This window comes from Notolabrus celidotus, chromosome 19 (assembly GCF_009762535.1).
Source record: "Notolabrus celidotus isolate fNotCel1 chromosome 19, fNotCel1.pri, whole genome shotgun sequence".
NCBI lineage: Eukaryota > Metazoa > Chordata > Actinopteri > Labriformes > Labridae > Notolabrus > Notolabrus celidotus.
The window spans coordinates 3,427,761-3,453,810 of NC_048290.1; the positions used below are offsets into that span (position 1 = coordinate 3,427,761).

Genomic DNA, 26,050 nt, shown 5'->3' on the forward strand with positions numbered 1-26,050 from the left:
CGCCCACTATGCAGCTCTGTCAAGGACACGCCCATCAAACAACTCTGTCAAGGACACGCCCACCAGGCAGCTCTCTAAAGGACACACCCACCAGGCAGCTCTTTCAAGGACACGCCCACCAGGCAGCTCTTTCAAGGACACGCCCACGGCAGCTCTTTCAAGGACACGCCCACGAGGCAGCTCTTTCAAGGACACGCCCACGAGGCAGCTCTGTCAAGGATACGCCCACCAGGCAGCTCTGTCAAGGACACGCCCACGAGGCAGGTCTGTAAAGGATACACCCACCATGCAGCACTGTCAAGGGTACGCCCACCATGCAGCAGCCATTGTCAAAGACACGCCCACCCCACCAGGCAGCTCTGTCAACGACACGCCAACCATGCAGCAGCCATTGTCAAAGACACGCCCACCAGAAGCTCTGTGAAGGACACGCCCACCAGGCAGCTCTGTTAAAGACACGCCCATCCGACAGCTCTGTCAAGGACATGACCACAGCTATTTTCTCTTCCCAAAGCCAAAGGCACCACTGAAGTTTTCGGGACAACATCAGCCACATTGTGTCAATTTTGGCACCCCCTAGTGGACAAAATGTGTAATGTCTTCTTTTATCTTTTTTAAGTTATATTTTTGGGGCTTTTATATCTTCATTCATAGAAGATAGGACAGTAGATTGAGCAGGAAACCAGGAGAGAGAGTGGGTAGTAGGCTCGCAGGTTTGATTCAACCCGGACTACCCATGTGCCTCTGTACATGGGGCACATAACTTAACTGCTAGACCAAACCGCTGCGCCGTTAAGGTGTGTTTCCTCAGCTGTGTGGCTGACACCTACCCCTTAGCACTAGATTCAGGCATTAGAAATGATCAATGTCTTCTCTTGTGGTCTTGTTTGCTTTTGTATATAATAAAGACAAATCAATATTAATTTCAGTCCGTTTCATAACCAGTAAAAAAACTCCTGAGTGGAGCTTTAATCTCACTTTAATATCTTACCCTTAAAGACTTTTCTTTCCATCCTACTGTACAAAGAAAAAAACTACAACATGAAAACTATCAACATTACTTTTGTTTTCGAGCTGAAACGACAGTCAGTGACATTCTGCAGCTAATGTCACATGACTCTACGGGCTCCACTGTTTTCCACAGTAGCCTGTATTGTTGTTTGCCTCGCTCTGCTGCCAATCAACTCACATGGCAGGTCAAAAGTCAAAGCCCACATTAGGGCCGGCCCTCCCACTCTCTGCAGGGAGCATTTCCTGTGGTAGTCTGCATGCTGCTGTTAGTGGGAGGTCAATCACAAAGAGGTCAAAGGTCAAAGAGGGTATATGTAGCGAGGAAATTAGTTTCTCCTGCTCGGATTCCTCATCTGTAAATCATATATTTGTTTTCTGTATTCTGATGGCTTTCACTTTTCAGAATGTGACACAAAACAGAGTTAAACAGAGAATACATCACTGCAGCTCCAAATCTAAATCACTCCCACAGAGAGAGAGAGAGAGGGAGCACTGGCATGTGGGAGTTGTAGTCGTAGACATAACATAACGGATACCTGAAGTGCTCATGAAATTCCTGACATTTTCAACCCCTCAAAAGAAATATATCAAAACTCATTCAGCGCCTCACTGTAAGGAAGCCATCAGGGGAACTAGAAACCAAGATACAGCACTTTAATCAGGTGAAAATGAAGAGAAACTGCATCCACAATCCTGATTTAGAGTCTGTTTAATAAACATTCACAGGAGTTTGGCTTCTTCAGGGTGTAGAAGCTGTCAAGCAGAGTGAGATGGCAAAACCTGTGTGCAAAATGATTTAATGCATCTAAATTCAGCACATTATTTATTCTGTTTTACTTAAAAATGAACAACACAGACATGTAATCAATTGTGTTGTGGTCATGTTTGCAGATAGTTGCAAAGTCACACATTCAGCATTCATTTGGATTCCAGATTCCTGTGAAAGTAAAACAATGAGCTGGAAAATGCTAAAAAAAACTCTGTAAAGCTCAGACATGTGATAATATGAGTAACAGTTACACCTTTAAACCCGTTTGATCCATTGGAAGAAATTAAATATGGCGTTTCCTTCCCCTGTACAATCTTTTAAAAAATCTTAAAAAGACACCAAAGTCAGATTTATAAAATAAAATGTTCCTCTCAGGTTAAACGCAGCGTGTCATTTCTCTGCAGCTGTCTGTTTAACACATACAAGTAGCCCATGGCTTCCCAGAGCAGATAAATAAAGTGCAAATACCTGAAACAGCAGGGAGAAAGTCTTAACAAATCAGCAACATGTGCAGCTTACAGAGCTCACAGAGATCAACGATAACGGCAGCATCTGTCGATTTAAGCTGCAAGACATCCATCCAGTCACATGTTCAAATATAAAATATGTTTCCTACAAATCTGCAGATTTGAAATGGAATGAGACGGATCTTTAATTTGATGTTGCTGATATTTTGATCATCATAGCGCTCATCATTTCTCCTTAAAAGAGATTCCTGCTGTAAACGCTGTGCAGACAAAAGTGCTCCTCTGTTGTCACTGTGATCTAAGCCCAGGGTCCCCAGGCTCCATTGGGGCCCGGGTCACACTTGGGGTCTTCATCAGGGTAGTTTATGGGCACTGAACTGTTCTGGTAGTGACTGAGCCGGCTGAGGAGATACTCCACCACTGAGGGGTAGTCAGCGGACACGTCCTTTCTCTCCTCTGGATCGTTTTCGATGTCAAACAGCATCACAGGGTTCAGAGGATCGTCCCAGGATGGCTCTGAATCAAAGCTGTTGCTTTCTGGACGAGGGAACCAGACGGCACAGCCTGGAGGGAAGAATTAACAAAAATATTATTCTACTATTTCTACATTTAACACTCTTATGTTTCTCAGTGGAGGAATTAAATGAAGGACATATTCTACATGGAGAGTATCACTGCAAGATAACTGTTAAAAACGGACTCTTTTTAGTTGACACTGCTGCATTAATTTGTGATATATAATACATAATTATTATTATTTTATTCTATTTATTTATTTTTCTTAAAAGTTTATTGTGTATAAATTATATTATCATTCAAATTCTTATTATAAAGTATTTTTGATTAATTAATTCAACCTTTTTATTTATTAATGTTGTACATATTTATTCATCATCTTTATTTATTTTAATTATCTTTCTATTTATTTAAAATGTATTTATTTATTTATGCATCCTTATTTAATTTGATTATTTTCTATTCATTTATTTTATATGTATTTATTTATTTATTTATCTATCACCTGCATTGATTTTAATTATTTCTATTTTTTTATTTTTAAATGTATTGATTTATTTATTCATGTTTATTTATTTTCAATATTTTCTATTTATTTAAAATTTATTTATTTATTTATTTATTTATTCATCCTTATTTAATTTAATTATTTTCTATTCATTTATTTTATATGTATTTATTTATTTATTTATTTATTTATCACCTTCATTGATTTTAATTATTTTTTATTTATTTATTTTTAAATGTATTGATTTATTTATTCATCTTTATTTATTTTCATTATTTTGTATCTATTTATTTTGTATCTATTTATCCATGTATTTATTTTTATTTATTTCCTATTTATTTATTTTGTATGTATTCATTTATTTATTTATTCATCTGCTCTATCTTAATTATTTTCTATGTATTTATTTTGTATTTATTTATTTATTCATCCTTATATATTTTAATTATTTTCTATGTATTTATTTATTTATATATCATCTTTATTTATCTTAATCATTTGCTATTTATTTATTTTGTATGTATTATCTATTTATTTGTTCATCTGTATTTATTTTAATTATTTTCTATTTGTTTATTTTGTATGTATTTATTTGTTCATTTATAATTTTGTATTATTTTTATTTTATTTATTTTAAAATAAAGGACAGCTCTTAAATTACATCAAAGAAATGAGCGTTTTGTGTGCACAGGAAAGAGTTCAACTTTCCTTGTTAGTCATGAAAAAATGAGCAAAATCAAAGATGTTGTGTTGCCATGTTGTGAAGGATGTTTAATGATGTCTCATTAACATGTTATTTGACTTTAATAACAGTCAGTTCAATCTGCTGCTGCTGATGCTTGTGTTCATTCCCTTTAAACCCCCCTCCGCCCTATTGAACAGAGATAAGCAGTGAATGTGTGTGTGTTTGATTTTCTGCTTCCTACATAGACTAAACATGCTGTTACGGGTGACAGCAGATACTGACCTGGGTATCCAGTCAGCAGCTTCCAGTTTGAGGATCGGATGGCGGCGTGAATGGACACATTGAAGCCAGCCTTGGCCCAGGTGCCTCCGTTGTCCACTTGAGCCAAAGTTAACTGAGGCGCTCCGCCAGGACCTGCAGAGAGCAGCGAGCACAGAGCTGATCACGGAGGTCATCCATTCTTTCTTTTGTTCAAACTGCTGATTAAGTTGATATTAAACGACCACTGGATACAAGACGCCCTCTGTGAGCGTCTATGTAAACCATACGAGCGGAGAGACTGGAACCAAATATCAGCGCATACCTGGGAATCACGGTCAGTATCAAGTGAAGGTGTGAAAACAAACACACCAATAAGAGAGAGCTCTTTTTGTGCTGCAGAATCAACAGTGACACAGCAGAAACCCAGCCGTCCAAAACAAGCCTTCCCTTTAAAAACAGAAATGATTGTATGAAGGATTATTTTTAAACAACTGAGGGGGAGGAATTTGACAAATATGGTGGAAATGTGGCCTCGGTACAACGTCAGTCTTCTTTATCTGCCAAGTACAACGAATAGTTGTCATTTCTGCAGTTTCTTCATACTCAGCAAAGAAGGAGCGAGAGATACATGAACAAACCGGCATCATTTAGCAAGTTACAGTGGCAAGGACAAACTTCCTTTAACAGGCAGAAACCTCCAGCAGGACCAGACTCATGTTAGACACACATCCTGCTAAGACCGTGTTGGAGAGAGGGATAGAGGGAGATGAAGAGAGAGAGAGACATGATAGTGGTGAGATGGATAGTAGTAGTTGTAGCAGCTGGAGTCTGGCACGTCCACAGCAGCAGAGATCCAGAGGAACCTACGAGACAAGGGAGCTCAGGGACTCCAGAAAGGTCTAAGAAAAGAGAGAAGAGAGGGAGACCAGAAGAAAGAAAAAGAGGAGAATAAATGGTGAAAAAATGACAGAAGGAAAGGACGGGATAAGAAAAGGAGACATAAAGGATGAAGAAACATTGAAAGAACAAAGAAAGAAAGAACAAAGAAAGAAAGAAAGGAAAAAGGAATGAATGAAAGAAAAAAGGAAAGAAAGAAAGAAAGGAATGAAAGAAAAAAGGAAAGAAAGAAAGAAAGAAAGAAAGGAATGAAAGGAAAAAGGAAAGAAAGAAAGAAAGGAATGAAAGAAAAAAGGAAAGAAAGAAAGAAAAGAATGAAAGAAAAAAGGAAAGAAAGAAAGAAAGAAAGAAAGGAATGAAAGGAAAAAGGAAAGAAAGAAAGAAAGGAATGAAAGAAAAAAGGAAAGAAAGAAAGAAAGAAAGAAAGGAATGAAAGGAAAAATAAATGAAAGAGAGAAAGAAAGAAAGAAGGAAGAAGTAAAGAAAGCAAGAAAGAAAAAAAAGGACAGAAAGTAAGGAAGAAATGAAAGGAAAGAAAGAAAGAAAGAAAGAAAGAAAGAAAGGATGAATGACAGACCCAAAAAAGGAATCTACGGCAGAGATCCAGAGGAACCTACGAGACAAGGGAGCTCAGGGACTCCTGAAAGGTCTATGGTTAGTAACTTTAATGGGACAGGAAGAGAGAGGAGAGAGAGGAAATGACAGGATCCTAGTGTGTCAGTCTAAGCCTATAGCAGCATAACTAAGACCTGGTCCAAGCCTGATCCAGCTCTAAGTATAAGCTTCATCAAAAAGGAAAGTTTGAAGCCTACTCTTAAAAGTAGAGAGGGTGTCTGCCTCCTGGACCCTGACTGATAGATGATTCCAAAGAAGAGGGGCCTGATGACTGAAGGCTCTACCTCCCATACTACTTTTTAGAGACTTTAGGTACTGATGGAGGAAGATATGTTCTTCTCTTTAGCAAGTTACAGTGGCAAGGACAAACTTCTTTTAACAGGTAGAAACCTCCAGCAGGACCAGACTCATGTTAGACACACATCAGAGACTGTGTTGAAGAGAGGGATAGAGGGAGATGAAGAGAGAGAGAGAGAGAGAGAGAGAGAGAGAGAGAGAGAGAGAGAGAGAGAGAGAGAGAGAGTGAGAGAGAGAGCCAGGACTCAGTCTGATCTCATCTTAATCCACAAGTGGCAAGGACAAACTTCCTTTAACAGGCAGAAACCTCCAGCAGAACCAGACACATCAGAGACCGAGTTGAAGAGAGGGAATGAGAGAGAGAGGAAGAACTCAGTTTGATTTCATCTTAGTCCACCATGAGCAGAGCACTTTACAACATTTAGCAAGTTACAGTGGCAAGGACAAACTTCCTTTAACAGGCAGAAACCTCCAGCAGGACCAGACTCATGTTAGACACACATCTTTTTTCATTACTTTAAATCAGCTGTTGGTTTTATTGACTCCGTGTTGTGTTTTCAGATTTTCAAACTCCTCACAGGAGCATTAACTCTTTGTTCTGAATGTTCTTGTTCCTCCAGCCACAAGTTATTTCTGTCCTTTCTGAAAATGTCTCCCAGAAGCAGACCCTCCTTTAGAAGAGAAGTCTGGCCTTGAGTCTATTCTCAGGTTCATGCCGTATGTGACCCCGACAACATGTTCCTGATTAGGCAGATTTGGAAGTAATTTGGATGTCCTAACACTGTCAAACAAAAGCATTTCCTCACATTCTCTGAGTGGAGACAAATCCCCGCCCACACGAATCCCATGGTTCCATCAGAGCTGGTTTTACTGGGTCGATCCGACCGCAGCGACATGACTGGAGAATTAAAACATTTCCGATCTCAGCGATTTTGCGACCACATGATAAAAGCTCTGACATTGAATTCTCCACTGATAGTTGCGCAAATGACATGCGGGCATCTTAATTGTTCTCACATGCATGAAAGCTGGGTTGCTCAACGCGCATGAGACGAGCTCACATCTGTGGCGCTGACATCATGCTGCAGTCAGGTCTTGAGGAGTTATGTAAGCAGGTGAAGATTTATTTCTGGGTCCTCTTTACTTTTGCATCTTCTAGGAAAGAGGACTTAAACCCCAACACACACTCATCTGGATCCACAGCAGGAGAATCCACAAGTCGGCTCAGAGGGAAGGAAGGAGGGAGGGGAGGGGGGACGCAGTGGGAAGAGACCCTGAGAGAGCCGGGGAAGCATGGAGGAGGAAATTTGGGGGTGATTTAAGGCTTGGGTCAATTCCAGTTTCCCTCTCTACACCACAAGCGAAAAGTTCAGGGACCCCTCTGTGACCCATTTAGACGGGATCCCTCTTCTCACACAGCGGAGAGGGAGAATAAATGAGAGGGATTTTGAAAGGAGAAAGTATGCAGGAGAAAAAAAGAAGAGGAACAAGGCCTTTTCATGAGCTTTGATAGAGAAACTGAAAGAAGCATGAAGAGAGAAGCGAGGGAAAAGAAGAAGGAGCAGGGACTCAAAGAGAGGCTGGGTTAATAAGAGGAAGAGGAATCTCAGAGTGGAATGCATCAGGGGGAGCTGCTTGCTACTGTGGAGACTAATGATGAAGATTAGACCAAAGACATGAAGCTTGTGACACAAAGACGTTCTCTTACAATCATTTGGTTCACGGCTGAGTGTGAATGTGAGGATGATTTAAGCTCAGTTTGTCTCATAAACGTGTCTTTTTATCGCTTCTTGGTCCCAAAACCTTTTCCATTTATGCACTCCTGGACATTTCTAGATATTTTCAGTAGTGCCTGCCCCAGAGTTGTTATTCACACATCCTTAAAGCTGGGGTTGGTAATCAGATTTAGATACACTTTTTGTTCTACTGGTTAAAATGATCTTTATGTCCTGATGGCAATCAATACATGATGTGTTCTTCAAAAAGAGCGAAGAAAAGCTGCTATCTACAGCCGGAGTAAACCTGGGAAAACACCAACCAATCAGCCTTTTTTGGGTGCCAAAATTTTAAACCATTCAAATCCCGTCCTGCTGTTCTGCCCGCATCCTGCGCGTACATTTCCCCGGCGTGCACTCTGAGTCCCCGTCTCCTGCCTCTGCTTCCCCTGACTCTACTGACTGCCCCTCTCGCTCGACCTCGGGCCTGTCCCCTCTGACCCGATGAGGTGCTTTGCTCAGGACTGTAGTCCGGATCAGAGTCTACAAAGCTCTCACTACGGGGGCTCTGACAAGCAGAAGAATGAATGACATTTACAGTCCTACAGAAAATGTAGATGTATAATAGCGTCCGTCCGGACACTGTAGGGATGACGAGCCGATTCGTTTGTAGTAATCCTGAGTCATTTTCAACAAAAAAGCTTGGAGCAACTGAAGTAAATACTCCCGTCAAAGCTTCAAACAGCAGACTCACAAGGTTTGGGGGCATGTTGGAGGATGTGACTGAAAAAGAGCTACATTTCTCTGGAGTCGGCAGAGACAAAACGTGCAAAATGACAGTGAATATTGCACTTACATTAATCTATGTGACCTGAGGAGCTATAAATACACTGCATCAATCCATGATCTTGACCGGTTATCTCATTTGGGGGCGCTGGGGGCTAGAGCAGGGGTGTCAAACTCATTTCAGTTCAGGGGCCACAAACAGCCCAAATTGATCTGAAGTGGGCCGGACCAGTGAAATCACAACATAATATGTTTGTATGGTCTTTTTTGCCATGATGAGTCTCACAGTGGGCTTCTGCTCTTTAAGCACTGAGACCTGCTGCGAACACACCAAACACACAAGTTATCCATTCACCTGACACCGAATTTAATGTTTACTGCAAAAGAACAGATAGATTATAATAATGAAGAAGGTAAAGTTGACTATTTTGGACTCCTCAGTTCCAGCATGAACAGTTTGCTTGCTGGACAGTGTTGTATGCAGCGGTGTAGTGCTAGCGTTAGTAGTTAGTGGATCATCTTATAGTGCCCAAAAAAATCTTTATGAATCTCAATCAGATTATGCAAACAGCAAGTCATTTATTTTATCACTTTGAGAAAAAAAGTCCTGAAAAAAAAAAAACATTTCAGCTTCTGGTTCACTCAGTCAGCACCATAGACTGTATAAAATATGCTGCTCGACTGCTGTCGAGCTATTGTGATGTAAAGAGGCTGGCTGACTAGCCAACAACTACAGTGTTCCCGCCTGTCAGTCAAGTCAGCTGTGCCTCTCATTGGAAGACTCATAATCTCAATATCTTCCAAATTGCCGCATTAGAAAAAAACTCAACCCCTACAGTGTGTGCCGATAGAGAAATGATCTATCCAGACTACACTGGTCTTTTGTCCCAGGCTGTAAACATGTTTATTTCTACTGTAAAGATCGTCTTGAGCCAGCCTCAAGCGGATCCTCAATGAACTGCAGTTTTTAGCACTTCCACATTGGACTCATATTTTATAGACCAGAGGTTGCCGCCTGATCTCAACTGAATTTTGCAAATAGCAAGTAATCTATTTTCTCACTTTAAGAAAAAAAGCATTGTTCAGGTTTTGGTGTACTCCTATGATTTGATGTGACCCCCCAGAGGACAAATCTGAAATAGTAGTTACTTTCATTGAAAAATTCCAGTTAATGTGTTCTCTGTAATTTCTTCACTTTGCAAAGTGGTTCCGCGGGCCGGATTTGAACCTTTGGCGGGCCGGTTTTGTCCCGCGGGCCGCATGTTTGACACCCCTGGGCTAGAGCCTGTCCTAGCTGACATCGGGTGGAAAGCAGGGTTCACCACCGGGCAGCCCTCATCTGCACCCGATTGTTGAAATCAAGGCAATGGATGCTGCCTTAACATAGACCTGTCTGATCTGCCCTGGAGCCAACCCAGCAGTCACCACCGCTGCACCATTTGCTTCTGAAGCTGATAGTGAACTCAGATCTCTGCGACGGTTGGCAGGTGACTTTTACTCCAGATTACAGACTCCTTTAAAGACCGTCTGCTCAGTGATCTTTGGAAACCTCGTGAGGCTTTAGGGTTCATGTTTCAGGTTAAACACTGCGACAGAGAAAAAGTTAGACTTTGAATTTGTCGGAAACTCCTTTCAAAACTTTTGCATCAGGTTACAAAATTATACTACAGTGCCACATACGGTAGTAATCAGTTATAATTAGTCCTGTGCCATGTCGACTTCATGCTGAAAGAGAAGAAAAGGACCACGCTCTGAGAGGATAAAGGATATACCTTTACAGTAGATCAAAGCTCGGGTATCTACTCTCATGTCAGCCCATTATGCTACATCTGTGAAACATTTCAGAACAAAAAAATGTACTCCTCCAGTACCTCCACTATTTTTGAACGTGAAACCAAGGTGCAGCCTTCTCCACTCAGTCTGGCCTCAGAGGAGAACTGGGACCACCTAATATTAAGTGGTTTAGACAAGAATGAGAGCAATCCACTGTGTCTGACAGCGAAAGAAAAGGGCAGTCACAAGACACATTTCCTGGAAACCTCCCTACAATCACAGAGTTTAAAGCACACACACACACACACACACACACACGGGCACACACACCCTGCCCTCAAACGTCAACTATCTCAGATTACACCTCTGTTGACTGATCACAGTTTCAGCCTCGTATTATCAGCATTCCTCAGATGAAAACAGAATAATAAATAGCACTTCATGAGGTGTGTAAAATGTGAGACACATACAGATTACAGGAAAAGGAAGGATTCAGAAATCCCTCTTTAGGGGAAGCCAACAGTGGTGAAGAGTCGTGCATCATCAGCATTAGAAAAATCATTTCCAGGCCAGAATGAAATTAAAATAATCTTACAAGGTAAAGCTAAAGTCCACTCACTGATAACAACCCAAGCAGAAACTGCACAACTCACCTCCAACCAGATTCCTCCTAATCTCTTGATCCACTCAAATAAATGTGGAACGCTCATAACAAACAGAAAGTGGATTTCTAATTCCCCTAAAGTGAGTTTAGACAAATGTTATATAACATGCTATATTCCAAGGCCCCTCTCAGTCTGCTTTGACTTCAGCTAATTGGATTCAAGATGTCTGGTTTTTGAGAATACCAGCTCAAACAATGAGAGTCTTTTGTACTCGTGGCCTTTATGGGGAGAGAGACAAAAACAGAAGAGTTACAACGTTAGGGACAAAGAAATGCACGAATGACAGACATCACGCATGCAGAGGGAGGAGGAGGAGGTGACATGAGGAGGCTATCGACTCAATGTGCTCGATCAAAGAGTCGTCACTGGTGGATGAACGTTGGTTAAAATGATCAGGGAGAGTTTTTAAGAGCTTCATTGGATCTGATGAAAGGAGTATAAAGAAAGAAGAAGAGAGCTCTGAGGGATATAATCCATCTTGAATCCAATTAGCTGAAGTATGCTAATGATATATGCTTATTAACTGTTTGTAGCTTACATTTGTAAACTAGCATAAATCACAAAAACATACTGAGATTGTAAGGAGTGACATTGGTTGACATGTATTTGGAAAAATACAAAGTATTAGGCTTTTTTTTAACCTGATAATTTAAAGGCACAGTAAGGAGTTTTATCCTTATATTTTTGGGGGGGCATTTGTGCCTTTAATGGACAGGAAAGCTGAAGAAAGACAGGAAATGTAGGGAGTAGAGAGAGGGGGAGGAGATGCAGTAAATGGTCAAGGCTGGAATCGAACCTGCAGCCTCTGCAACGAGGGCTATGGCCTCTGTATATGGGGCGCACACTTAGACCGCTAGGCCAGCGGTGCCCCAGGAGTTTTATAATAATAGCAATAATAGCTGATTGCTTCCTGGATAGCTTTTTAACATAATCTCTCCATTAAGAAATTCTTCTGGCAAACTTAAATGCTCATTCAAATGTGATCAAACCAAACCGTCTGATTCTTCATTTATCTGCAAATATCCAACACTTTTCTTACATTTTTGCAAAAAGCCCTTTTCTCAGACTCACAGGATTGCTTAAAACAAACTCATAGGATCTCAGAAGTTAGTGGGATTGATCCTCTGGGGATCATGAATGTGTGTGTGCTAAGTATAATGACAATAAGGACGTGCACCAGAGAGCTCCCAGCCTGCTTTCAAATATTTTCGTGTTTAGCTACATTTTTTCCTCAGGCTTTGGACATAAACGTCTCATTTGGATTTATTGTAAATACTTCAGTGCAAAATGAGTAACTCCAACGGCAATATTCCACCAGATCTGATGGGTTTCTATTCTACTCAATGTGTTAACTTCCACTGGATCCGCTCTGTTGCGTTCCGGCTGCGTCTCTGATTTGGCAGGTCAGAGCCCTCCGGATCAGATACACAAGACTAGAGATGCCGGAGCACGACCATAGACTGTATAAAATATGGACGTAGTATCCGTGACGTCACCCATCTGTTCCTGAGAGCTGTTTTGAAGCAAATCGACGGCAGCAGCCATATTGGTAATGCAGAACTCAACTAGGCAGAGTGTGACGTAGTGTGAGTCTCTTAGCCAATGGCTGTGTGTTCCCGACCGGGAGTCACATCAGTCATGTCCTTATTTGGGCAAAACTCATAATCTTAATATCTTCTTAACCATCACGTTAGAAAAAAATTCACCTCCCGTACAGTGTGTGAAATTAGAGAGATTAGCTTTGTAGGGCCAAGCCGTTTTTTGAACCAGGCTGTAAACATGTTTATTAATGCTGCAAAGATCGTCTTTTTCCCATTCATATTTATTTGGTTTCCGGTGTTTCTGCAGCCAGCCTCAAGAGGATTTTCGATGTATTACAGTTTATATCACTTCCACATTGGCTTCATCGTTTGAGACAGGAAGTTGCCGCTTGAGCACGACGCATCAATCTCAACAGAGCAGATGGAGCGTGACAGGAAGTCAGGTTTCACCAAAACAAAATGAAAACATCCGGTTAATTTTCAGAATAAAACACTCTGTGTTATCACCAGATCGTATTTCACTTTAACTACAACAACAAACCAAAGTCATGATGAGCGGAGCCAGGCCTGGAGTCAACAGGTCAGAGGTTTTCAGAGGACCAGGAAGACAACATGGATGAGGAGAGGAGGAGGAGGAGAATCCTTGATTCAGTGATTACAGCGGGAAAACACAGTAAGTCCTGACTGCAACCAAAGAAAGTGCAGCCACTGCTCTCATCTCTGTGGATCAGCTGGAGCTTGAATTGTTGAAAGGATACGTCACTCTGGACCAAGTGAGTGACAGAACCACATCACTGCTGTTTCACTTTATGTAATGTATTATATGTATTATATAACTAATTCTTCTGATATTAGCCAGAAAATCTGAGTTTTCTTGAGTGGCACAGTCTCACATGACCGGGGAGCATTTTCCATATTCCCACCGCAGCTCCGTTCACTTCAGAGGATCCCTCCAAAAAACACAGGAGCTCAACCCACAGACACTGACTGCACTGGTATAAAATAAAACAGATGCAAATGTAGAGTTAATTTCCACATTTACATTAAGAAGCTAAACGACCTCCGCCTGTTGGAAGGATCTGCTGCTGCTGCTGTGAATACTTCTCCATGGTCGTCTTTCGGCTCGGGTCGGCCAATGTTTTGATTTCAGGAGATTATAATTCAATATCTTTGTCAAAATCTTCCCTCTACTAAGGGTGAGTGGGAGTATACGTACACATATTGGACATACACACTTCCACAGTGTGGGAACTCGAGGTTCAAGTGTGTCCATATGCAATAATGAAACCCTGCTGGGGGTGTTGTGTGTTGACCTTATGTGCCCTTATGAGAATGAATCACAGCAAACAGTGAGATATGTTTTTGTTCCCTCATCTCGGTCTGAGCTGAACGTCACTTTTTATCATCCTGGAGGATTTTAAAATCAGGATTAAGGATCGATGACAAGAGAATGCACACGTCTTACTCTACTTGTGGGAAACTTTGACTTTGACTCCCTTGAAGAAGAGATGTGTCTCTCAGTGAGGTTATGTCTGGTTATTTAAGGGTTAAATAAAATAGGTAAACATGTGTACTTACATGGAGCGATGTCGTTATAAAGAGGGTCAATGTTGTGCAGCAGCTCCAGTCTTGGGGAGGCATGCCCTTTGCTGGAAGATAAAAAACAGTTTAACTCTTTAACATATGGATACACACACACACACACATAGAGAGAGACACACACACACACACACGCACAGAGCTGTCTGACTCATGCACTGTAAAATCCACCAGGGTCTGTAAATCTAAAGCAGCTGGCCGTCGTTCACCAGGCAGTCATATGCTCTGACCGCACTCCACCACAGAGAAAACACACTGCTCTCTCCGACCACAGCGTCTGATAACACAACTAAAATAACTCTCGCTCTCTCCTGCCCGCCTCCTGTTTTTAAACCTCTCTTTCTGGAGTCACAGGTCGAGACGTGGGGCTGCTGCTGTTTTCTGAAACACACAGACTAATTAAAAAAGCAAAATAACACTGTGAAGGAGAGAAAACAAACAGCAGTTTGCTGTGGAGCTCACACGGCAACTGCAGCAGGCCCCGGCGGTCAGCTGACGTGAGCCAGCCAATGGAGTCAAGTGGAGGCTGTGAGTGGTAGTTTGCGGTGCAGGCTAAGCCTTGATTTTCTGCTGCAGCCCTCAATTTCACCTTCTTCTCTGTGTCCACATTTAGTTTACAAATAGAATGTGTCAGTCAAACAGGACGCGATGACAGCCAGCGTGATGACCTGAACTCAGAGCAACATGGCGGCTGCACACAGTCACATGGGTGTAGTATATTCACTGACACAGAAATACACAAGCAGTTTGATTTACTAGTTTTGTTCCTCTGTGAGAGAGATACACACAAGCATGCAGTCTAAAGTGCATCACAAAAGGACAGAGAGACAGAAATCATTAGAAATCTGTGAAATTATAAAGTGCATAATAATTATGAAAAATACTTGAAAATAAAATAAAATAAAAATAAATAAAATTAATTAAATAAATAAGAATAGAAAGTAAAAGTTAAAAGGGTTAAAAGCATGCAAGAAATAAATAGAAGATTAAATAAATAGGAAAAATAAATGTAAAAATAATAATAAAATAAAATAAAATAAAGTAAAGTAAAATAAAATAAAGTAAAGTCAAATAAAATAAAGTAAAATAAAATAAAATAAAACAAAATAAAGTAAAGTAAAATAAAATAAAGTAAAATAAAATAAAATAGAATAGAATAAAGTAAAGTAAAGTAAAGTCAAATAAAATAAAGTAAAGTCAAATAAAATAAAGTCAAATAAAATAAAATAAAATAAAATAGAATAGAATTGAATAGAATAGAATAAAATAAAATAAAGTAAAATCATAATAGTAATAGTAATAGTAATAGTAATAGTAATAGTAATAATAATATAAGGTCCAGGGCTAAAATTAAATTACTCAAAATTAAATACTGGATTAAAAAATGTAAGTCTTGAGTTAACTTTTAAAAAAGACAAGAAGCAAGTGCTTAAAACACAAACTGGAGAGTGGCTGATATAGCTCTGGATTCAATGTCTTATTAGCTGAACTTACATATAACAACAACAACTAAACTGTAAAGCTGTAGAAAAATGGATCGTGCTCTCATTTGTCCGTCTTTCATTAAAGCTTTGTTTTCTCCTCCTTATTCTCAGGGTTTCATAATTATAATTTTTTAAGTTACTTCTTTGGAGCTTGTTCGTCTTTATTAGATAAGAAAGCTGCAGAAAGTCAGGGAATGTGGGGAGTAGAGAGTGGAGGATGATTTGCTGTAGCCTCCATACATGGGGTGCACATCTTAACCTCCTAGCCAAACTTGCACCCTGCTGAGTTTTCTTTTCCCTGTTCCTCATATCTCTCGGCCACCTCAGGGGAACGAAACACTACTAATAAAAAGCTGCAATATCTCAGGTATTTTTGAACATAAAAGGATTCAATACTAAACAGAAAGCTGTGTTTAATAAGTCGATGCAGAAGGTGACTGAACATGCATTCTCTCTAAGTGCCAGCAGGGGGCGACTCCACTGAACGTTAAAGTATGAATGCATGAAACAAGGTAGGAAAAGACGCTTCTTCTAACTTGATTTATAACTTTATTCAAGTCTTCTTCAACACAGTGTGATGTGTGTTTTTTAAGTTATACTATTAAAGATAAAAGAGTTCAAGCTTTATCACACGGATGCCTGTATTTGACAGGGTGCTTCTTTGGCATGCCGTCTTCGTATTTGTCTATATGCTAAACTAATAAGCTCATCCTCCAGCAGGCTTTCCAAGCTGTGAGGGCCAGAGGTGAAGCTGGAGAGAGGATAAGGGTTAAAAAAGAAAAGGGTTGGAAGAACTATAGATTTGTGTGAGAATGACTGATGGAATTTCCTTCTCTTTGAGCTCCCATTGCCAAAGTAACAAAGAGCTTATTGAAGGAGCAGAGGCTCCTACAAGAAAAAGACGCTGGGTCAGGGAGACAGGCAGAGGGAGTATGGAACGAGAGCGCTTTGGGGGGGGGATGGTTCGGAAAGAGGCACAAAGAGAGGGCAGGCTGTCAAATTCAAGAGCTGGTATTCCTCCTGCTGTAAACTCAGAGCTACAGGTCGACCTGTGCTCGACAAACATCTCTAAATTCAACACAGAGGAACATCAAAGCTCACCTGATTGTGTTCCACACGTTGAATCCGTCCAGCGGTTTTGTACCGTTGATTTTCCCTCCAGCCAGGCCGACAAGGGTTGGCAGCCAATCAGAGACGTGGATGAGCTCGCGGCTGACGGTTCCGGGTTGTTTCAGTAGCGGGCTGGCGACAAATCCGACTCCCCGGATCCCTCCTTCCCACAGTGACCACTTCCTCCCTCGCAGTGGCCAGTTGCTGCCACCACAAAGTGTCTGACCTCCGTTATCTGTGCAAACAACCACACGGACAAAATGTCACAAGACAAAGAGACAGATGCAGGACAATCCTCATCACCAGTGAGACCCCTGACATGAGGAGAAATATTATTGGATTTCCCCTTTTCCTGTGCTTGCTTTTTTATAGAAACTGTATCTGGTGCACCGTTGTTGCACAGAAAAGACACAAAAATCACACTTCAGGTGAGAAAGATTAACTAAATAAATAATCCAATCATTAAATGTAGAGATATACGTCTAAAGACAAGACATGAGGAGACGTCAGACAGTGCACTGAATGCTAAAACAAGTCTGCAGCCCCGCCTCTATTATATAGAAACCAAGCCAACAGTTAAATGCAATATTTCCATAGGCGGAGGCTTTCAAGTTCTTCCAGCGAGGAAGAAGAGGAGGAGGAAGAGCAGCTCTGTGTGTGGAAAAATATTGATTTTAAACATTGGATTTGGCCTGGACAAACTTTGAATGTCTCCAATCCACGCATAAAGTAAACTCTGCATGATTCTGAAAGTATCTTTGATGACTCAATCAGCCAAGTAAACAAAGCTCTCTCCACCCAGGTTTGCACAGTAAATGCCATGCAACCAATTACAGCGTGTTGTGCAGAGAGCTGAGGTCATAAATGTTACTAGGCACAGCATAACTCTCGGCATAATGCTCAACATGCAGATGGTGGGAAGGAATTCACCATGCACACCATCTTTGTTTCGTAAGTAGTAGCTTGGGCTGATGGGACTCTTACTGGTTGTACAGGTATTTGGCAATGAAACAAAGTATTTAAAACATTTAGAAATTGGTCCTGAAGGTGGAGAGACGATTATCAAGCCGTTTCAATTCAACCTCAGGGGAATACGACCATCGTTTCAGCAGGTTTTTTTAATTAACTCCAAATGAGAAATGTCAACCTGCTAGTGGGGCTAGAGGAAATGTCGCAAGATCACGGGATTCATTGGGATTCATCCCCTGGGGATCGCCAAAGGTATTAAGATACACCGTTAATATCTTCAGAATTAGTCATCAGGATACAACCACTGGGGACCATGAATATCTGTGCCTGAATATCTTTATGTCAAAATCAACAAAAAGAGCAAGCAGCCAAAACAAAACTCACTGTGTAACAACAGGACATGTTAGGGGATCACCAAAGTCTATCGGCTGCATCCTCTTGGGACACTGAATTCACAGTCCCAAGAGGATGCATCCTACAGACTTAGGTGGTCCCCTGACATTTCCTGTAGTTACACAGTGAGGTATTAGAAGACACCATGAATATCTGCAAAAATATCATCAAATTAGTTTTAAGGGCACAACCACTGGGGACCATGAATGTCTGAGTTTACATATCTTTATATGAAAATCAGCACCTGGAGCTAACAAACCAAAAGGTCAAACTCACTGTGTAACAACAGAAAATGCCAGGGGATAGGATCAACCTCTTGGGACCCTGAATTCACGGTCCCAAGAGGATGCATCCTACAGACTTTGGTGGTCCCATAAGTATTCACTGTGTTACAACAGGAAATATCAGGGGATCACCAAAGTCTGTGGGCTGCATCCTCTTGGGACCATTAGTTCATGGTACTCCTTTTGGAACCCTGAATTCATTGTCCCAAGAGGATGCATCCCACAGACTTTGGTAGTTCCATAAGATTTCACTGTGTTACAACAGGAAATCTCAGGGGATCACCAAGGTCTACTAGGATGCATCCTCTTTGGACCATGAATATGTGCAGCTTCTCTCATATTCATTCCTCAAATAGTTGTAAAAATAAGTAGAAAGTAAAAAATGTAAAGCCTAAGATGGCTCCATAGGAAATTCAGGGGATCTCCTAAGTCATAAAGTCATAAGATATCCTCTGAGGATCATGAATTGCAATCCAAGTTTCAAAAATTCCATCCAAGAGTTGTTGATTTGATTGAGTCGGGACCGAATTTCTAACTTCGCGATCCATCAAACCACACCAAGACCCAGTTGTTGTCTCCCATGTTAGATTATGACTCCTGCATACCATCCAACCATTGCACAAGTGCATACACAGGCCGCTCCACTGGCTGTCATCATCCCAATAAGTCTCTCCAGTATAAACACACTTCACCAATCACTTCCAGGCAGGGCTCTCCTTTCAACAGCAGAGTGACATGCAAGTCCAGGAAGTGGACTGTTGGCGATTCCTGAACTGTTCTGGAAGAGTCTGTCTGCTCCTTAATGCCTTTTCAAGCTGCTCTGGACTCTCTGAAGGCCAATTCTCCTTCTCCCAGTTTCCCCTGGAAGCTTTTTAGCTCATTTACTCTTACAGTAAAGCCCCTATGAGGCAGTCTGTGTGCAGAAAATTTCATCACAAAGGAATTTCAAGGATCGGGCTCATTTATTTCTAGTAAAGTCTGACTAATGTGGGTCAATGCAAAAGCTGGAACATGACAATATTTATGCTTCTGGTAGAAATTGCTGGGAGTATTTCTCAGGAAGTCTTTCTTATGCATTTGGAAATCAAAAGTCAGATATGGCAGAGGATCATCTTGGCAAAGAAGCAGGAAGTGTTTTGAGTTTTTCCCCCTCGGTTTCGAATCAGCAGAGTCAGTGTCTGCCTGGCATATGGCTGGCTGAACCCCTTCAAGTCCGAGCCAACCGAATGTGTTGGAAGAACAATGAAACAGGCCACCTACACGGGCATTTAAAACCCCTCGTACTTTACTTTCACAGCATTGTTCCTGTCTTCTAATTACCCCTTTAAAAAAAACCCACCCCTCCTCAGAATAACCCTCAAAGGAGTTACCTACTTCAGATGCAATTCATTAAAAGTTCCACATGTGGAAACACAGGAGCAGGCAGATGTGTAGATGAGGCTACACGCCCACATTTTGGTCATAGTATGTTCTCCACTTAAAGGCCTTTCCTATGAATATTAATGTTTGTGTAAAAGGATGAGCAACATGAAGTTTTCTTAAAGTCTGATCTTGACAAATTAAAAAACACTGCCCTCTAGTGGACATTACAGAAGCCACTTTCAGTTTAACTAAGGCCCCAGGTTCAATGACCTCACTCTGGTTCTGTAAGATCCAGATTTGAAATCTGATCTTTTGCTAGTCAGCGCCAAATTTTAAAAGCAATATGATTGGATTAGACTGGACTGGATTGGGTTAAACCATCCTTCAAAAAAAAATTTGAATTGATTTTCAAATTTTGAAAGTTTTGATACATTTTGTTCCTGAAATCCACCCTAAATCTAACCGTCTGCTCCTTCAATTTTTTTTACAAACACCATCAGGGTTCAACGTCCAGGGACCATGACTATCTTCACAAAAACTCCATGGATTAGTCACTACAAGAAGAAAACACCTGCTGCATGGTGGCCCCTTAAAGAAAGGTCAGGGAATCACCAAAATCAGAGTGGTATAACCTCTGGGAACACGAATACCCATGCTGGTACATCAAACAAAGTCACCAAAGTCAGTAGGATTGATCCTCTGGGGATCTTGAATTTCAGTCAAAAGTATCCACATCTTACTAAAAGGTGTCAACAAAAGATATACTTTTACTCAATCTAAAACCTGGATCAGATCCCTGAACCTTTGAATACCTTTGCTTTAAAAGTCAGATTAACTAAAAAATGCAAAAGAAGAAAACATCCTCTGGGAACACAAATACCTATAACAGTACATCAAGCAGATCCTAAGCCACCAGAGGATCACCTACTGTAAGTCAGTAGGATTCATCCTTTAGGGATCATGAGTTTCAGTCAAAAGTATCCACATCCGACTAAAAGGTTTCAACAGAAGATATACTGAAGGTTTGAACCAGAGATCAAAACCAAAACCCTTATTCAGTTCATGATTTTTCTCTTTGATCACCAGTTTAAATCCAATCCAAAACCTGAACCAGATCCCTGAACCTTTGAATACCTTTGCTTTAAAAGTCAGATTCACTAAAACGTGCAAAGATCTCTTTTTCCTGCACCTCCTTCTTGACCTTGTTGTGTAATTAAAGAGTTATCTAACCCTCTGATGCTTCAAGTCAATAAACTTGTCACCAGGATGTCACCTGATCCTCCTCTGAACCTGGAGATGTGGCTTTGATGTAAAGAGAAAAATCAGCTTTGAGTCTCAGGACATAAAGTGCTCTTTACTCAGCACTCACTGACTCTGTTTCCATTCTGGCGCACTATAAAAGAGTCTGAGGTGGTGTGTGTGTGTGTGTGTGTGTGTGTGTTTGTGTGTGTGTGTGTGTGTGTGTGTGTGTGTGTGTGTGTGTGTGTGTGTGTGGAGAATTAAAGCAGTGGAAATGTGATCTTTGAGGAGGCTTATTTTATTTTTATTTATTTACTTTTATCTACTCAGTTGTATTGATATTTTTAGTCTTAATTTTATTTTCAACTCTTATCCTTCCCCCTTTTTAATTTGTTTATTTGAACTATTATATTCTTAAAATTAATTAAATGCTTTACTTATTTTAATTACACATATTTTATTGATGTCGGTGTGCATTAGTCTCTATTTTAAATTCCATTTTTGTTTTTAATATGTCTTGCCATTATTTTATTTCTGCTTCTTTCTTGTTTTAAATTGCTGTAAAGCACTTTGTTTATTGATTTTCACATAGAAAAACAGTCACATCCAAAATTAAAAGTTTACACATTTTCCTTTTTTCTTTGAACAAAGAAACACACAAATGACATACTAAATACAAAACAACAAATAACCCCCCACCCCGACACATACTCCCTCCAGACTAACTAGATAGAATTCCAAAAAAGGAAAACCTAAGATAAAAAGCAAAAATAACAAAAATAAACCGATGAAAGCAATAATCTGAACATAGTAAGACACACCATGTTGATGCTCGGCCTAAAGACACACAGCAAGCCGAGCTCTCAACATGAGACAAGAAAGGGTCCCAGATCTTTTTAAAGATGTGAGCCCTGCCACCCAGGGTCAGCCTAATCTTTTCAAGTTTAAGAAAATAGAGTATACTCTTAATCCAGCTTGAATGGGTAGGTGGGGCAGAGGATTTCCAATTTAACAATATCAGCCTTCTGGCCAGCAAAGTCGTAAAAGCTAACATGTCCTTTTTGGCTGGAGAAAGAGCAGACAGAGGAGGAGACACACCAAACAAAACAGTACAAGCATTAGGGACCAGTTTTACTCCAGTTGCAATAGTCAATGTTCCAAATACCCCAGACCAGAACGCATTCAAAGAGGGACAGCTCCAGAACATATGGGTGTAATGTGCTGATGTATGTTGACATCGATCACACAAAGAGGAGTAAAGCACTTTGAATTGCATTTGATTTGTATGAAAGGTGCTCTATAAATAAAGCTTGATTGATGGATTGATTTATCTATAATAGTTTGGTTTAAAGATTCATTTAAAAAGGTGTTTTTAGTGGTTGGCTATTGACTGAATGGTAAGTATAGCCTCCCCTGTAGCGCCACCTTGTGGTCAGTGTCTTTTTTGCTTTGAACAGCAGCATCTTGAACTTTAAAACAGAGCATACTTCTTAAGAACACTACAATTATTCTCTCACTTTAGGAACATGATAAGGACTGAAAAGGTGTGAATTAATTTTCACAACATGACTTGCTTTGTTTCAACACAGACTGAAACAGGAAGTTCTCATTTCCACTGCACAGTCCCTCATTGTGAGTTTAATGTCCCCCATTGATGAGGGTTCAGATCCTGGCTATGACATAAAAACTGTTGCTCCTTCAGGGTCTGAGGACTTCAACGTACCTGTCGAGAACACCAGGACAGTGTTGTTCCAAAGTCCTTTCTCCTGCAGAGTCTGGGTTATGTTGCCTACTGCCTCATCCATAGCGGACACCATGCCTGCATACGTCCTGCGATTGGGGTCTGTGATGTAACGGTAGGGAGTCACGTAGCGTTCTGGCACCTGCAAGGGTGCATGGACCGCTTGAAGAGCCACATAAAGGAAGAACGGCTGAGATAAAGAGAGAACCAAGTGAGAGACCTGAAATAGCTCTTGATGTCACATTACACACTTGTGCATGCGTGTTGCTCCCACCTTTTCAGAGTTGTGTTCTTCAATGACATTGATGGCTTTCTGACTGAGCAGCTCAGTGGAATAAACTCCTTTGTATTCGGTGGCAACCTCTTCATCATCCCGCAGGTCTAACGCACAGCGCTTCAGACTCTTAGCAGGGATGTCTACACAGCGGTTATGAAGGTAGTAGTCCTCACTGCCCAACAGGTAGCCTGTGTGCACAGTGGAGAGCAGGAAGAATTGATAATGTCAGCAATATTACTTCATCACACAGTTCCATGAAAGGTTATATCAGTCTTGAAATGTACCAAAGTAAGTGTCAAAGCCTCTCCGAGTGGGCAGGCAGTCCTTCTTGTACATGCCCAGGTGCCACTTGCCCACCATGTGTGTGCTGTAGCCGGCCTCCTTCATCAGCTCGGGCAGCAGTTTCTCCCCCAGAGGCACACAGTACGGCTGACAGGGCCAGATGATCTGGTGCTGCATGCCTGTGTGAATCTGATGAGGACAAGAATAAAGGAAAAATAAGTGTTGAAAAAATGACAGAGCAGAAAGGTAAAAATAAGGAAGCTGCAGACTCTAAGTGGGCACTTCTGCAAAAGTACTAAACTAAGACCTGATGTCCTTCTTGTCCTTTTTCCCGCTGGTTTCCAAATGAGATTTTGTTTCCCTAGAAAGTTCTAAATATATAAAAATGTACAATCCCAAAGTCATGCACTGGAGTTTACTTGTCATCATGGTGCATTGTGTGGCGGCTCTAAGGGATAATGTGTACATAGATGGATATAGATGGGATACTTTCAACCAAACACCATGCCATAATTTGCTTTAATTATGATTGATACCTAAATTTATCAAACTATGACAGTCTATATACATTTGGTTCATGTTTGTGCACATGAGAACATAATAAGAAGGCTTATTTGATATGTGGTCTTGTGTATGTGATGAGGTTTGGTGTGTGTCTGTGGATTGTGGATTTGAAAGCAGTGAAAGAGTTCTGGATGGTTTTCTGGCAGTGCAGGTTAGTAGTTTAAAAAACCCAAGTAAAATTAAAATATATAAATACATCAAATACATTTCTATACTTATTACCATTATCCCTTGAAAAAATAAGTAAATAATAATAATAATAATAATAATAATAATAATAATAATAATAACAGAAAGAAGGAAGATAATAATAATAAATTAAATTCAAATAAAGAATATTAAAATAATAATTTAAAAAACAAAGCAGAAAATAACAAACTCAAGTAAAATCAAAATAAATAAATACATCAAATACATTTCTTTAATTATTACCATAATTCCTTAAAAAATAAATAGTAAATAATACATTTAACAAAAAGAATAATACCACTAATAAAAAATAAATAAAAATTAACAAAATAATGATTTAAAAAAATAAACAGAAAATAAGAAACTCAATTAAAATTAAAATAAACAAAATCATCAAATATATTTATTTAATCATCTCCATAATCCATTTAAAAAATAAGTAATTAAATAATAATAATAATAATAATAATAATAATAATAACAATAATAATAATAAGTACAAAAAGAAGAACAATACTATGTGTAACAAATAAACAAAAAATTAAGGAAATAATTATTAAAAAAAAAAATTAAGATAAATTCCATCTAAATCCTTGTCATATTTAAGCTTACAGTAATAATTAACTTAATTATTGATTTGCATTATAAACATTATCAGAGTCAGGGAAAGTGCTAACATCCTACTGTGTTATTATTCTAAGCAACTGTGTCTTTGTGCATGGTGTGAATATTTTATCACTTTTATTTATGTGTCAATTTTCTGTATTTTTCTATTTTCTTGACCAGTTTAATGTGTTAAATTTTCTCTTTTTGTCAGATATAATAAATGAATGTATCCTGAGGTATAAATATCTATCTTCTGCCATCTTCTACTAAGGAAGGTGAATATTGAAATTAAGAACAATAACCTCACATTAGTGCTGCAGTGCATGGGTTAACTTGAGTAAATGTATTCTGCAGCAGGATCCGGATCTCACCTGATACCTGCCTGTCATGAGCTGGTTCCTGGAGGGGGTACACAGAGGCTGGACGTAGTAGTTCTCCAGGCGGACTCCTCCTGCAGACAGTTTGTCCAGGTTTGGTGTCTTGATGTCGGATTCGTGATAACCGACATCATACCATCCAAAGTCATCCGCCAGAACGAACACAATGTTGGGCTGCTCGGCTCCTAAAACTACAGAGGAACCGAGCAGGAACAAAGCTGTGAGAAAGGAACAAAGTGACTGTGTTTGGTCCATGTTCGAGGATGAAGTCTGAGAGTCTGACTCATGAGAAGATCTGAGTTAGTGAAGAAGGAAGTCCGATAGAGGGAGGAGGGACCGGTGAGACTACAGAAACATGACAGAGACAGGGCTGGACTAAAACCTGCAGGTCTAATGTCGGCTATTTCATGTACGCATGACTTTTAATCAAAGACTGAACTTCAATATTTACAGATGTTACCCTCTCGGCTCATGTGGCTGTCACTTCCGTGTTTACAAACACTGCACAAACTGCGACAGCCAATCAGATCACTGGAAAAGCAGAGAGCCATGTGACTGTACGGCGGCCCAGAGGGGCGAATATATAGGACTAAAACATTAAATATAAATACATTTAAACATGCAGGTAATTTTAATAAACTAGATAGAGTTAAAATTACAAGTTTATTTAAGCTGTTGGAGAAAAATGTTGAATTTTTTTTTTTTTTTTAAAGGAAAACACAAAACTATTGATGTATTTCTATATTATTGATTAGAATTACATAATTAAAATAACATAATTAACTGCAAGGGCAACAAGATGGCACTTTTTACATTTAATTCCTTGGAGGGGCATCACAAGGAAACTTCTGTGCATTTAATCCAACAAAGAGGAACCCAGAGGACACTTTTTTTTAACAATTAATTGACCCTAAGGGCATCCAGAGGGTATTTATCCACATTAAATTCAATAGAAGTGCATCCAAGGGGCACTTTTTCTTGCTTTTTATATATCTGAGGGGCATCCAGAGGATATTTATCCACATTAAATTCAATAGAAGTGCATCCAAGGGGCACTTTTTTACTTTT

At 40.0% G+C, this 26,050-nt stretch overlaps 1 protein-coding gene across 1 annotated transcript; it reads right to left on the reverse strand.

The window, feature by feature from the left end:
- Window positions 1–1,702: 1,702 nt before the first annotated feature.
- On the reverse strand, window positions 1,703–25,504 carry LOC117830915 (arylsulfatase B-like). Its single transcript, XM_034709268.1, has 8 exons — window positions 24,977–25,504; window positions 23,249–23,435; window positions 22,962–23,152; window positions 22,670–22,877; window positions 16,691–16,934; window positions 14,085–14,155; window positions 4,239–4,370; window positions 1,703–2,811 (listed from the first exon to the last, which is right to left on the reverse strand). Exons 1-8 carry the CDS (start codon window positions 25,235–25,237, stop codon window positions 2,546–2,548), a joined length of 1,560 nt encoding a protein of 519 aa, XP_034565159.1. The 5' UTR covers window positions 25,238–25,504; the 3' UTR covers window positions 1,703–2,545.
- Window positions 25,505–26,050: the final 546 nt, after the last annotated feature.